The sequence below is a fragment of the Falco punctatus genome (assembly GCF_963210335.1).
Source record: "Falco punctatus genome assembly, chromosome: 1".
NCBI classification, from domain to species: domain Eukaryota; kingdom Metazoa; phylum Chordata; class Aves; order Falconiformes; family Falconidae; genus Falco; species Falco punctatus.
Genome location: NC_137580.1, coordinates 19327241 through 19340866, shown reverse-complemented (window position 1 = coordinate 19340866; position 13626 = coordinate 19327241). Strand labels below are relative to the sequence as shown.

Here is a 13626-nt window from a genome sequence, read left to right as displayed (position 1 = left end):
CAGAGTGCTGAAAGTACTTGAGAAAGATTTAATACTGCATTATTACTTTGCCTAGTATTTTACTTCTGCAATATTGTAAATCTGTAGGTTATCTTTCTCTGGATTTTAAATGACGTTATTAGAGTGATGTTTTTAATGTTTAAATTTGAGCATCGTATCAATACTTGAAAAATATTGTATTCTCAGGGATTTCATTTTTAGTGTATTGTGAAAAGTGATGCTTTTAATGAAAACATTGGCTTATAAATTGCTTGGTATGTCTGCTGCAATAGATGTATGAGAAGTTCAGAGTATACCTTTCCAGATAAATGAATACACTAACACTTGACCTTCAAGCAGAGAATGAGAGATTAAATTATTAAGGAACTGGAGAGGCCTTCTGTTCATCCCAGTGGGAAAACAGTTTTAATTATTCATCAGAGTACATATGTGAAAACTGCTGAGCTACAGGGTCAGGCACTGTCATCTTTTCAAGTAATACTGATGCTTTAATATCTTGTTCACAGTTTCATATTAATGCCAGCTATCCGCGGATATGGAACATGCCACAGACATGGCAATGTGAACTTGAGGTTTATAAAGCAACCTATCATTTTATCTTTGCTCAGAAAAGCTTCTTTGCAGGTAACTTCTTTACTAATAAGTTATATATCAAATTAACTATTGGGTTTTTTTAGACTCTCTTTTCAAATTTTGTACAACAGATTGCTTCTGAGGACAAAGTTCCTGATGTTTTCTGTTGCCCACAGGTGTTTAAGTCCATGGTATTCTTACATTTGAGTAGAGATACCGAACAATTTAATTTTCTGACATCTAAACTAAATTTGGTCTGCAGTTACGTTAAGTGATCTTAAATTTCAGATGAATTTGTTTCTGTCAGAGCTATTCATTTGTTTAATATTTGTCACCTAGGATGTTGATTTCTCTGATATCTCTCTCCTTGGCTGACTGATTTTCAACTGTTGTGTCCCTGTGGCTGAGGGATGATGAGACAAAGGAATTTGCTCCTTAGGATTTTGTCTGTGAAGAAGAATACTTATGTACAAGGCAGTACAACGTGACACAGCATCACCAAACTGTTGCTGAACATTCCAGCTGCAGTAATGGAAGGAATATAGCCCCATCAATGTGACATGGCCTTGGGTAATTAGCCCTGCTGAGAGGAAGGATTAATTAGTGCAGGCATAGTGCCATGCTAATAGTTATCCTCCTGGTGAAGCTGGAGCCATTATCTGTATAGCACTGCAGTACACAGCGTAGCCTACCAGTCTGCTCAGAGCAAACCTGAACTTCTACAACATTGTTTTGCTGCATTAGAAAATATTAATAATGTACACATTCAGAGTATCAGAGCAGAGAACTAAAGGAAAGCAGTTGGTTGTCCAGTGCTTTTAGGTCAATGTGTAACTTCGCTACTGCACAAAACAAAACTAGTAAACTTAATTAAACCTATGGCTTTCCAACTTAAAAAAGAGGGGAGAAATGGGAGATGGATTCACAGCAAGTATTTGTGGAATATCTGCCTGAGAAATACATACTCTGTGTTGTTCTTATTTTCTTTTTTCTGTATAGGAGGAAATGGTTAAGATTTACAATTTATGAAAAGCCAAAAACTCAAGAAGTCTCTCACTTGATTGCTACTAACTTGCCTTTTATTACTTTATGTGGGTTTAGATTTGATCCAAGACTGGTCCAGTGATAGCGCACCTGATATTTTTTCATTTGTTCCATATATGTGGAACTTCAAAGTCATGTTTCATCAATTTGAAATGATTTGGGCAGCAAATCAGCATAACTGGATTGACTGTTCCACCAAACAACAAGAGAACGGTGAGATTACTTTTTTGTTTATTTGGGAGTACATACTACAAAAAAAAAATGTATAAAATGTATATATATACAGAGTGAGAGTACAAGAATTACAAAATTTGTACTAGAAAAATGTGTTCAGTGATAACTACCCGTTTTGCTACTGTTGATGTGTATAAACCTTCCTAAAACTGTTGTAAGTTCTAAGTTGCTTTGTACAAATGCATACCTTTTTGGGGGAGAGTGCAGTTCTAGATCATGTTTTAGCGCTCATTTTTCAAAACCCTTTGAATCTTTGATTTAGTACAACAGTTTGCAGAGAGCAGCTCTGAGGTTTTGACATATATTCAGTAAGCTAAGTGAAAACATTTCCTCGGGAATAAATATTTCTAAGTAATGTTAGAAAAATACCATTTGACTTCCGTATAACTAGAAATGTCTATTTCCTGTTTGTTTTGGAATAGCAGATAATGGTGCTAATTCTAAACATAACTAAGAGGCACATTTCAGAATGCCAAAACTGCAGTGGTCTACACTGCGCTAGTCTTACAATTTCAACATATGAAGAGGATGGTGGATTAAAAATCATGAAATTGTGTTCTAGTTAAAAAATAAGGCTCACTGCTTCATCAGAAGCCTGAGGAACTTTTGATATGTGTTTTCTTGTCCAGACACTGATGTGTGAAGCAATAAATTGCAAGATATTAGTTACAGTTGTTTTTATTATCTGCTTGCAATTTCATTTTGCCAAGTACAGTGTCTTTCTAAAAAGGACAAGGTGTACGGAATAAATACTTTCAGAGTAATTTATTATGATGTACTCTAAATACACAATACTTCAAATGGCAATTCCTATCATTAATTCTTGAATGTCTTTTCATTATTTTTACCTGTGTTTGATAATTTGCCTAAGAACAACATAGGCAGTAATATTGACAGATTTTTTTAATATATATTTTGCCTCTTCTCTCCCAGTTTATCTAGCAGCTTGTGGAGAAACACTGAATATTGTTTTCTCTCTGCCGTTCACTGACTTTGTTCCAACCGTATGCAATACTAGATTCTCTTTAAGGGTAAGTTCTTCCCTCCTTGCCCCTTTTGTCTTCTAAATGTGAGATAGTTTTCCTACCTTTTTCAGTTAGGAAATTTTGAATAAACTCTTTCCTGAAAGAAAAATAACTCTCTCTCACTTCCTGTTCATAGAAATTTTTCTTTAAGCAACCCAGAGGTGAATGGTTTCTGTTGCTTATATGAAGCATCCAATCATAGGCTGTTCTAACTTACATATACATATATATATACACACACATTTAAAAATACATTTTAGAAATATATATGCACATATGCTTCATACATACATATAGACACACATTTAGTATGTGTATTTACTATATATGCTTATGCTCTGTGTGTCTGCGTATGTATTTTATCGCTTGGAAGTCTGTTCCCATTTATTTAGAAAATGTGGAATTCTAATGTGTGTTCAAAGGTAAAAATCAGATACTGGAGTGAGTACCCCCCAGCCATTTTGGAAAGCCATCTTCCAGATTTTTTTTAGGAGTTTCTGTAGAATAAATAAAGATGATAAAGTGTTTTTAGCAGACACAGTTAATTCTTTGAAAGAGTGTACTACTTATCTTCCCTAAAATAGAAACAATTTACTGCTGCTAAAAATAAAAAACTAGTTGATGGTGATGTTGGTAATTTTCTGTAATTTGATAGCAAAGAAAGCAATGTTTTATCTAGTTAATTTTTTTAAAAGTATGTTTTAGTTGAGATGTAAGATAGCCTTGGGCCAGTCACTTAACTTTTGGCTGTGTATGGCTTGAACAACGGAAGAGCAGTAGTCACTAAAAACCATGCTCCTGTGTTTTACAGATTGCTATGGTGTGTTATTCAAGTTACTGAACTTGTAACTGTTCAGAACTACAGAGCTCTTGGCATTTCACTAGGAAACAGGGAGTGCTGTGGCCAGCAATCACGTGAAAACTGAGATTTCTTGCCTCACTTTGCTTGTAAAGGGAAGGTGATGGCGCATATGAACATGCAAATAACATGAGCATTATGCATAATGTGAATGTAAATTAACTTTTCTGTTACTAATGTTTGATTTTAGGGAGAAGATGTTGATCTTCATTTGTATCTACCAGATTGTCATCCTAGTAAATACTCCCTTTTTATGCTGGTGAAAGATTGTCAGCCTAATAAAATAAGTCCCGAATCTTGTATTTCTGCTGAATGTCAAAGTGGTCAAAAAACAGGCAAACCCAAATGGAGGAACATTACTCAAGAAGAGTGAGTTTTATTGTGATATACTGGCTTTTCATATTTACTTACTTTGTTTGTGATGCAAGCAACCTCATATGTTTGAGGAAGATATTTAATGAAACTGTTCTACTTTAAATTAAAGTGTGATGTTTCTTTTTGAAAGGGCTGGATGGGTTGAATGCTGGACAGTCCCGAGTGTTGTGTTTACAATTGACTACTCTTGGCACCCGATTTATCCTCAGAAGGCAGATGAGCAGTTAAAACAATCCTGTAAGTGTCACTTGTTCTTGTTAGCGTGTTTCATTTCAGGAACTGCTGTGACTTTGTTGGATCAAACTGCTTAAATTTGCAGAAATGAGTTTTGGACTGAACTACTACTACATGTCACATGGGAGTATGCTAGTCTTTAGAATGCACCAGGTTTGATTTAAAAACTGACAATGCTTCGTGATGCAAATTTCAGAGCGTGTCCCAGTTCCCCATGTAAAAAGAGGATACTGTCTGTGATCCACTTCTCCTTGTCCTTAACAAAGTGGATCTCTTAAATGGGTTGTTGCATAATACAAAATATCACTTTGTATATTAAATGTGAAGTAATTTTTGATGGTATCATATTACTTACCATTTCAAGCTTTTCTCCTTTGGATGTTGTCTTATGATTGATATGTTCAAGTACACTATATCAGAGATATAATAACTCTGTCTTACCCTTATGGATATGAAACTTGAGATTTCATTGTAGTTGGCACTGTTGAAGTGAGCTGTGGCCATCAGATACATGTGTTAGACTGTTCAGTCTAACACTGACTTCTAAAGATAAAATATTTTACATGTCTAAACAGTATTTCTAAGTAAGAAATATTCTGTAAGTATGTGCTTGCAAAAAAAAGTTATAAAATACTTAAACACAGAGATAGTAAGTTTTTTTAAATGCAGAGGGAGGTGTTTGGGAAGTTACGAGGTTGCATAGAAGTCTTTCAGGTTGAGATGCTGGAAGAACTGATGAAGGAGAGGTATTAGAAGAATAATGAGGGCTAATTCGAATGGGCCTCGATCAGCAGGTGTTGGAAGACATGCTGAATAGCATTTTTAGGTTTTGAGTTCCAACAATTCAAATCTCAAAGAACTGAAATTTTAGAGGATGAAGCAGAAAAAATAAGATTCATCTTGCAGATGTTCATTAAGTGCTCTTGTGAGACTCTGTCAGCTTGTGTCAAATGTGCATACTTCAGAGCTGAAAACATTTACTTGTAATTGTAGCAATTTAACCTGCATTTGAAAGTTTCTACATACCCAGGTAGTTTCATCTGCAGCTTCCTTCAGTGAGTAATCCAGAGCAGTCCAGCTCACTTCTGTGCTGCTGGTAGAATGTGTTTGTTACAGCATCAACATTTGCATTTTGTTTTGGGTCAATCAATGGAACTCTTGTAAGTCTGTAAGAAACAAATATGTTGCATTACAAGAGATGCAGCTTACAAAAAAGTGGTCATCTCACTGCAGCGTTTAGCGTATTTATAAAATAAAACATAATGCAAGCACTGAGCGAGCATTGTAGACAATAATGGTAAGTTAAAGCCTTGAAGGTTTTCCAGCTACAGGTGTGTATTCACTGTAGTTCTGTATGCACTGGTTCTTCCAGTTAAACTGGCACCTGAAATCTTTCTCCATCCGGAGCATCAATTTTGTGTGGTTTTCTCATAGAGTTCTTTATTTCCCAGCAAGCGCTTTACATCTCCGAAGCACTTGCAGTTACTCACTTCCTTCTTGTTGCCTTTCTTCACTTAAAAAAGACAAAGTGCTTTCTTCTCCCCATCTCCAAATAAAAAGAAGGGATAAAAAATAAGACTTGAATTTCCAAACTGTTTTGTGACTAGAGTAATTGAGTTGTTTGAGAAGAAATTTTGGCCTAAAGAGCTACTGGCTCAGAATAGGTTTTTAATACGACTTTTGCATCTTTCCTGTTTATTCACTTTTGTTTTTTCTGCAATAACTGTGTGTTTTGGGAAATCTGCTACACTGAAATGAAAGCATCTCTTTGTTTAACTTGAAAAGCAAGATAAGTAAATTGAATTTTTTTTCAGAATGCGAAGAATTATTTTTCCTCTTGCATATTTAACATTGACTAAAATATCTATATTTTCCCATCTTCCGTAGTTACTAGATATGAGAAACCAGTTCTGTCTGTAACATAGACATGTCAGCGTAATTGTACAATCCAAATGAGAAAGCTGCAAAAAGTTGTATATCGAATACACATTCATATTTGCAGAATTTTGTCCATCAGGAGCCTAACTTGTAATCAAAACCTCTTCTCTTCTTTGTTTTGCTCCAAAGTGTCAGAAATGGAAGAAACCATGTTGTCAGTGCTAAGGCCATCGCAGAAGACGGCTGACAGTGTGATTTCATCTCCCACAGCTTCAGCCCGCCTTCCCCTTGATCCCTCCGAGCTGCCCCCAGATAAGCTTCATGTGGAACTGGAGCTCTCCCCAGATTCCCAGATAACCCTGTATGGACCCCTGCTGAAAGCCTTTCTCTCCATAAAGGTGGGCATAGGAACACAAGCTGTAAAATTCATGGGTGTCCATGGGTAGAAAAGGGAAATAATTTGTTTGAAATGGAAAATCAGAATTCTGCAGATTACGTGGATTTAGGTGAAAACTTTCTGTAAGTACTAGTTTGGAATTATTTCATTTGGTGGTAGCTGGGATGAATTCAGTTGGCATAGGCTTATGAAAAGACTTCCTATGTGTGTGTATATTTATATATGTAGATGCATATTGGCATAATTTTCTTTCAAGGAATAGTGTATGTTTTGCATTCCATGTGCAGAAAATTTCTTCTTTGACTTTTGCAGTAGTGAAAAAAAAAGGGGGGGGTGGGGGCAAAAAAACAAATAAAAAAAAATCCGTTATTATGACTAGAGCTGATATTAACAAACATTTTTATACAGAGATATGTCATAATCCATGCTTTTAGTGCATTTTAAGTTCTGCAGAGTGTCTTAATGGTTTGTTTGTTTTTATTTTAATTAGGTAATGTGAAATTTCTGGAGTTAGGATCATGGAGGGGAAGGGGGAAGGACATGAGAATAAGTTGAATTTAAAAAGCTACTACAATCAATATTAAGAGGAATTTTTCATCTTTTTCTTGATGTTGCTCTGTTAAATGTTTGTTGGTGTTGCTTATGTTGTGTTCTCTTCCTTTACTGATCTTCAGGGGGCTGAAAACAATTTAATTTCTTTCTACCTCCCTCATGCTGCCTTGTCGTGACAAAAGCGGAGACAATTGAACATGTTGCCTCTATTTGACTAACAGTGAAATACTTTGGGTTTGATTGGATTTTGTGGTTGGGGTATTTATTTGGTGGGAGTTTTTGTTTTGTTTTTTGTTTGTTTGGGGATTTTGTTTTTTGTTTACATGCGCAGATGTAAGCTAAGGTTATGCTTCTGGAGGCTTTCATTTTGGGTCAGAGGATGAGGAATTCTCTGAGAGAGATGATGATTATCAGGACTCATGCTGTAACAGTAATGTATTTTTATAAGGTATTGCACCTAGGCAATGAATAGCAGAAAATATTAAGTTTTTGTAGACGATAGGACTTGCAAATAAGCTCATTATTTTTTCATGTTGCCACTAAAATGAATAGGATTAAAATTAGACCAGTGTCACATCTTGAAGACTTTATTTCTTCTGATACAGAGGAAATGCAGCCATGTTTCAATTGTTTATTGAGCTCCTCTTTTGGAGCCCATAAATTCATAAGATGGTTCTGTCTTTCCAAGCCAAGCAGCACTTCCGCAGTGCTCTTTGCCCTGGAGGTATATGTAAACAGTGCTGCAGTTAGATTCCTTGAGCCTGTGATGATTTAATGCTTTTAGGTGCAGATTTCTCAGATTAAATCTAGCTTTTATCTTCCAAATCTCAAGAGAAAAGTTAGATAACTAGCTTATTTTTGAAAATGTGCGTTTATCGCTCTTTTTTTAGTATTTTTTGACTGTGTTTACATCCTTTTTTGTCCAGCTCTGCTGGCAGTGTATCTTAATAGATATCTAGGGGGTGGTTTTTTATGCTTGTTTTCCTGATTTGTGGTTGAATTGTTTTCAGTTTTCATTGATCTCTTGTAATACATGCAGGAGAGATTCCTAGACAGGCATTGTTCATGCCCTCGTGAAAGCTTCATTTGTAAAGCCTTCTATGCTTGGGAGGTAGTTTTTTTGCTGTAGTGCATTGTGTTTCTTACCGAAGGGCTTACAGGCTTGGAATGAATGGTTTGTATAGGTCTTTGCATTCCCAGCAGAAGGTACCAGGAGTAAGTTACTGGGATTCTTGGCACCCTCTGCTTGGTCTGCCTTATAAAAAGTATTTCAAGGTCTGCATTGTAGCACTGACCTTTATCTTTTGTTTTTGCTAAAAAGCAAAGCACATTAACTTTGCTTAACTTCTGAGGGTGTTTTGGTTTGGCCACAGAGCAGTGCTTAATTCATACACGTTAACACCAGAAATACTTCAGAGACTCAGTACAAGATGGTAAAATTACATGTCTGCAGGTGTCATTATTTCAAGGCTGATAAAAGCCTGCCTTTTCTGCAGACCTTTGTGGATGCAGGTATGTTGCAGTTGCCTGTGTGGTTTTTGTTGCACACTCCTCTTTGCTTGCTTGTGCTGCAGACCTGTGCTCAGGAAGGAACAAAGAAGTTTTGGAAAGCAAATGAGGCACAGAAAAGGGAAAGAGGGAGCAAGAACCTAGTGAGATTCAAATCTGTTTCACTTGAATCTTGTGTCTAGTACTCATTTGTCTGCATCCCACAAATTGCCAGTGGAGTTCGTAACAGTTGGAATATTTCTGTTGACATGAAGGGCCGAGGGAGTGACATACTTTCTAAAAATGAACGAAGGAGCAACGTTTGTGCCTGTGTTGTAACCTCTTTGGTCAGAAAGGATTTCGTTCTACAGAAGGCTTGGTCCCCAACACTTCCCACATGCTGAATTAACAAGAAAGTATCACCTGCACCATTCAGAATATTCTTCTTGAGAATCTAGCCTTTTTTTAAAAAAATGTATTTTATAGGTGAGGAAGAGGTGGCATCATCAGAAATCTGATTCTGATGCATGTAATAAATAAACCACAGGAAATTAATCTCCCCCCCCTTCCTCACAAAATTAGTAACGTATTTTCTGTTTCCTAGTAGGATCTGGCAAAATTACATTGGTCTTATACAGTTGAGGCGGGGTGGCTTAGAAACAGGGTGGGTTTTAGACCCGAGGGAGGAAATGTTTATGAACTGATATTTTAGAGGCATGTTTAAGACTGAAATCTGCTGATGACAAGTTTTGGTAGTTTGGATGAGAGTGACTTCCTGCAGAATCTGTTTTGTGTTCTTACTCTTAAAGTTCTCTCTTTTTAAAAGCCCAAAATCAATCTAAAAATATCAGTAGTAGTGCTTCAGAATAGTTATTTTTATTGCATGCATCTAGGATACCTGTACTTTGAGAGCTACAGAGTGCCCCTTCTTTTCCTGCAAAGCACATGGCCTAAGTTTTCTCACCTAAGGTATCCATTTTTCATAAAATAAAAGCATATGAGTTTCTTCAGCTATAGTTTGTAGCTATACTGCTTATTTTAGGGAGGACTAACTGCAGAAGAAGATTGGGTTTGTGTTTTGTTATGTTATCTGTATATTCTTAAATTGTTTTCCATATGTTCATGACAATTCTTTTACCTAGGAGAATTATTTCGGAGAAGATGACATGTACACTGATTTTGAAGAAGTTATTTCAAGCCCTGTTTTGTCACTGTCAACATCTTCAAGCTCTGGGTGGACAGCTGTTGGGGTGGAAAATGACAAAAAGGAAAATGAAAGTTCAGTCAAGCCGGTTCACCCTCTTACCTTACGCCCGTGGGATATCACTGTGCTTGTTAATTTGTACAAAGTGCATGGGCGTTTACCCGTGGTAAGTACATTAGAATCTTAAAATACTTTCCTTCATAATTTTTTTTCCTAGTTTCATAATCTGGAGTTAAATTTAACTCCCTGGAATGTTAAGTTAGGGTGGTACTGAACCAAAATGTATGTATACTCTCTACTAAAACTGTGGCTATCTAAGACAAGTTGAGATATGATTTATTTTGCTTATCTGGGAGGCAGAACTGGATAACTTTTTGTACGATTTTTACTCAAAGAACTTGATTTGTGTGATAACATTTTTGATTGACCATTACGACTTCTCTGCTGATTAGCAAAACTGTCTTCTAGTGGTGCATTCTGCTCCGTATAGCTGCATTCTGAGGGATTTCCAGAAATTCAAGTAAGATTCCAAATAAAAAATTGGGTTCGCCCAAATGGGTTTGAATTGGTGTTTGTGTAACAGCTGAAGGGTTTTTGAAGCTGCACAGGCTTCTTGTTGAGCATCTACGTGGAGGTAAATTAGCGTACTTCCTACTCACAGGTTTGCTTCTAATCTTACAATATCAACCGTGTTGTGTATTTTTAGTTTCTGAAACAGATGTGTTGAATTTTTATTTTAGCATTGCAGTCCAGATGGTCCCGAGTGCCCTACAGCTTTCCTGGAAAGGTTGTGTTTTGAGATGAAGAAAGGATTTAGGGAAACAATGCTTCAGCTTGTTCTGTCTCCAGTGAATTTGTTTCTGAACGACAACTATCAGGTAGTAAACTATTTTTTATGTGTTTGGTTTTAAAAGATACTGTAAATACTGACACATGTAAATTTTGTGCAGTGGCTGGATATTTCACTTTTTTAAGCATATAGTTTTGAAACAATATGTGTGTTAGTAAACAGAACGACTGCAGCTTTCACACATGCTCTATGGCTTTTATTAGACTACATCACAGAGTTGGATCTGTATCTTACAGTCCGAATACTATTTAGGACATACAGTCTTCCTGTGGTGGGGGAGTCATTAGCCGTGTTTCAGAAAGTACTTAATGAGATTAAATTAAGTGTTGTTTGTGGCTTGTCAGCTGGCTGTATACTACTTTGATTTTAGTAAACTTGTAAAAATTGCCAATGTGGATGAATTTAGCTCAGTGAGGATTTTAAAACTGGCATTTGTTAACACAACAAGTTGACTTGATTCAGTGAGGTTAGTGAATAGTTGGAGTGTATTTTGTTTATGCACATGTTAGTTGCATTAAAAGCACTATGGTATAAGAGCGTGCCTTACAGATTATATTGTTTTCAATCCCTGTGTCCTGAAATACATTGCTGCCAATAGCCTGCATGAAATATTACTGAAATTATTTTTCATCTTATGCGCGTTCAAGTGTTTGAAAACTGGAATACTGTGTACAAATGAAGATGTATGTCACCCTATTTTTTATTTTTTAACTCTCATGTCAGTAAGCTAATGAAAGGAGCTGGTTGATGCTTGTTTAGTCTTTCCAAATTTGGATCCAGTGTGCCACAAGCAAAAAAGTACCTTAAGTGTAAACACTGACTGTGGCCTGACAAATAGATAAAGGAATTGGAAGAAATAATGAACTTCCTTGATGGCAAAAAGTTAAATGACATCTTGAGAGGTTCTAGGTTACTCCTCATATTTTTGAGATGTTATTCTGTTGAGCTCTGATTAGTGAAGAAGAAATCCCTGATGAGAATGTAGAATCTGAACGTCTTGGGTTTTGGTTGCAACACTGCAATTGTCTTTCATAGCAATCTGAAGAAAGTGATGGTGTGAAGTTGCAGGAATTGCAGATACATAATGTACGTGGGATTAATAGAGCTGTCTTTTGAGAGAGCTGCAGAAATTGGATGTACTCACAGCATGGTGGAAGACAAAATTCCATTTTCCTCATAGCCTTTGTCAGGAGCTAAGTATCTGGATTGTTTTTCAATTGAATGAAGCTGTCAGAAGGTGCAGTTGAAGCTGATGAGAATTACACTTTGAACATACAACTTATATGTAATGAAAAATTGCATCCTATGAATTTCAAGTTATGTTATCTAAATCTGCTAGGAGGTTTTTGTGTGTTACTTTTTGTGATAGGTTGGTTGGTTGGTTTGTTTTGTTTGTTTTGTTTATCCTATGAGGAATCCAAGTATTTAAATAGCTGTTTAAGACCCTTTATTCATATTATGTATCTCAAAACTGCTGTTTAGTACTTCCTAGCTCAACCTTAAAGTGAGAAGTTCATGGTGCTAATGTATACAGAACAGGAATTGTCCCTCTGCCTAGCTGGGCAAGTACTGTATGTCCTGTTCGTATCATTTTGAAATAGCTTCTGAATCGAGACATAGGTCACCGTTGATATCAAAAGAGTAGGTGTTTCTTCTTCAATAAGCAACTCCAAAGGGTTTGCTGGCAGTGGAAAACAAACCAGGCAAAATAACAAGTTGAAAAACCTGAATGGAAGAGAAGATTTGCTGTTGATTTACTGGCTAATCCATAGCTTGCCTCCATGCGGTCACAAGCTGCTAGTGTGTGCTTGTGCTGGTTTTGCTTTCTCCATTTTTCTCTGACTGGTGGAGTAACATTCCTTAGGAAAATTCAGATGTAATACTTTTCAGTCTGCAAACAAGTAGCTTTGCTTTAGGTAGCCAAAAACTACTTTAGTGAAAAGTGCAACTTCAAAGACAGCCTCTGTTTGTTGTTTGGGTTCTTTTTTTTAAAAATGTTTAATAATGTGGCAGCTTTCTGGTAGCAGAAAACCTTCATAAGTTGTGTTTTTTAACCTCTTGATCACTTCCATTGTTAAACATGCTCTTCTATTCTTTGTATTTTATTGCAGTAATATTTAACAGATGGTGTCTGGATGCTGCTGTGTGGCATTCACCAAGGGAAGGTTGTTGACAATGGTTGCTAGAAATGAAAACAAACGGGTTAGATAAACTTGCCTCTCCTCCTATTAGATTTGCATGTAGGTTGTCACATGGGTTATGCTGAGAGGTCTTGGAACTGTCTAGCTGTACAGAAGTCAATAGCATTTAAGAGGTGCAGATGAATGCATAACGAAGCATCTCTGGCTACACAGTTTTTGCACTTCCTATTGATGTATTCTTTGCAAATATTAGCTTTAACTTCCTTGTCCTTAACAGCGACCTGCGGTGGATGAAGTTCTTCGAGAGGGTCACATCAGCCTGTCGGGTCTGCAGCTGCGCGCTCACGCAATGTTTTCAGCAGAAGGTCTGCCTCTGGGAAGTGATACTTTAGAGTATGCGTGGTTGATAGATGTACAGGCTGGAAGTCTTACAGCCAAAGTTACAGCACCACAGGTACCATCTGCAAACTATTTGCTTTGAAGTATTACCTTTCTTCTTTCTTGTAAAACCAGCGTAGCATGGATTTTTGGAAAGTACGTGATCTCAGCTGAATTTGGATGCATTTGTGCCTGAAGTAAACTTAATTTTTAGTTTGAGAATCTAACCATTTCTATAAATGGGTAGGAGATGTCAAATGAGCTGAATCTGATACTAATTTTAAATCTTAGGTGTAACAGGGTGTCTGTCTAGTGTTATATAAGCATTTTGAAAGGGTGATGGTAGCAGAGCACTACAGATCAGTAGTGAGTACTGCTGTCACTACATGTAAAC

General features: G+C 36.6%; 1 protein-coding gene across 10 annotated transcripts in view; it reads left to right on the top strand.

Moving 5' to 3' along the window:
- Positions 1 to 13626, top strand: part of BLTP1 (bridge-like lipid transfer protein family member 1) — a 133141-nt gene that overhangs the window by 40726 nt on the left and 78789 nt on the right. For 9 of the 10 annotated variants that reach the window (XM_080373531.1, XM_080373532.1, XM_080373534.1 and 6 more), the window contains exons 14-22: positions 507 to 624; positions 1675 to 1830; positions 2785 to 2882; positions 3926 to 4104; positions 4241 to 4347; positions 6412 to 6620; positions 9802 to 10029; positions 10604 to 10741; positions 13132 to 13308. In XM_080373531.1, coding sequence (XP_080229657.1) covers positions 507 to 624; positions 1675 to 1830; positions 2785 to 2882; positions 3926 to 4104; positions 4241 to 4347; positions 6412 to 6620; positions 9802 to 10029; positions 10604 to 10741; positions 13132 to 13308 — 1410 coding nt within the window. The remainder of the gene's footprint in view (positions 1 to 506; positions 625 to 1674; positions 1831 to 2784; positions 2883 to 3925; positions 4105 to 4240; positions 4348 to 6411; positions 6621 to 9801; positions 10030 to 10603; positions 10742 to 13131; positions 13309 to 13626) is intronic. The other variant, XM_080373538.1, reaches the window with a different exon arrangement.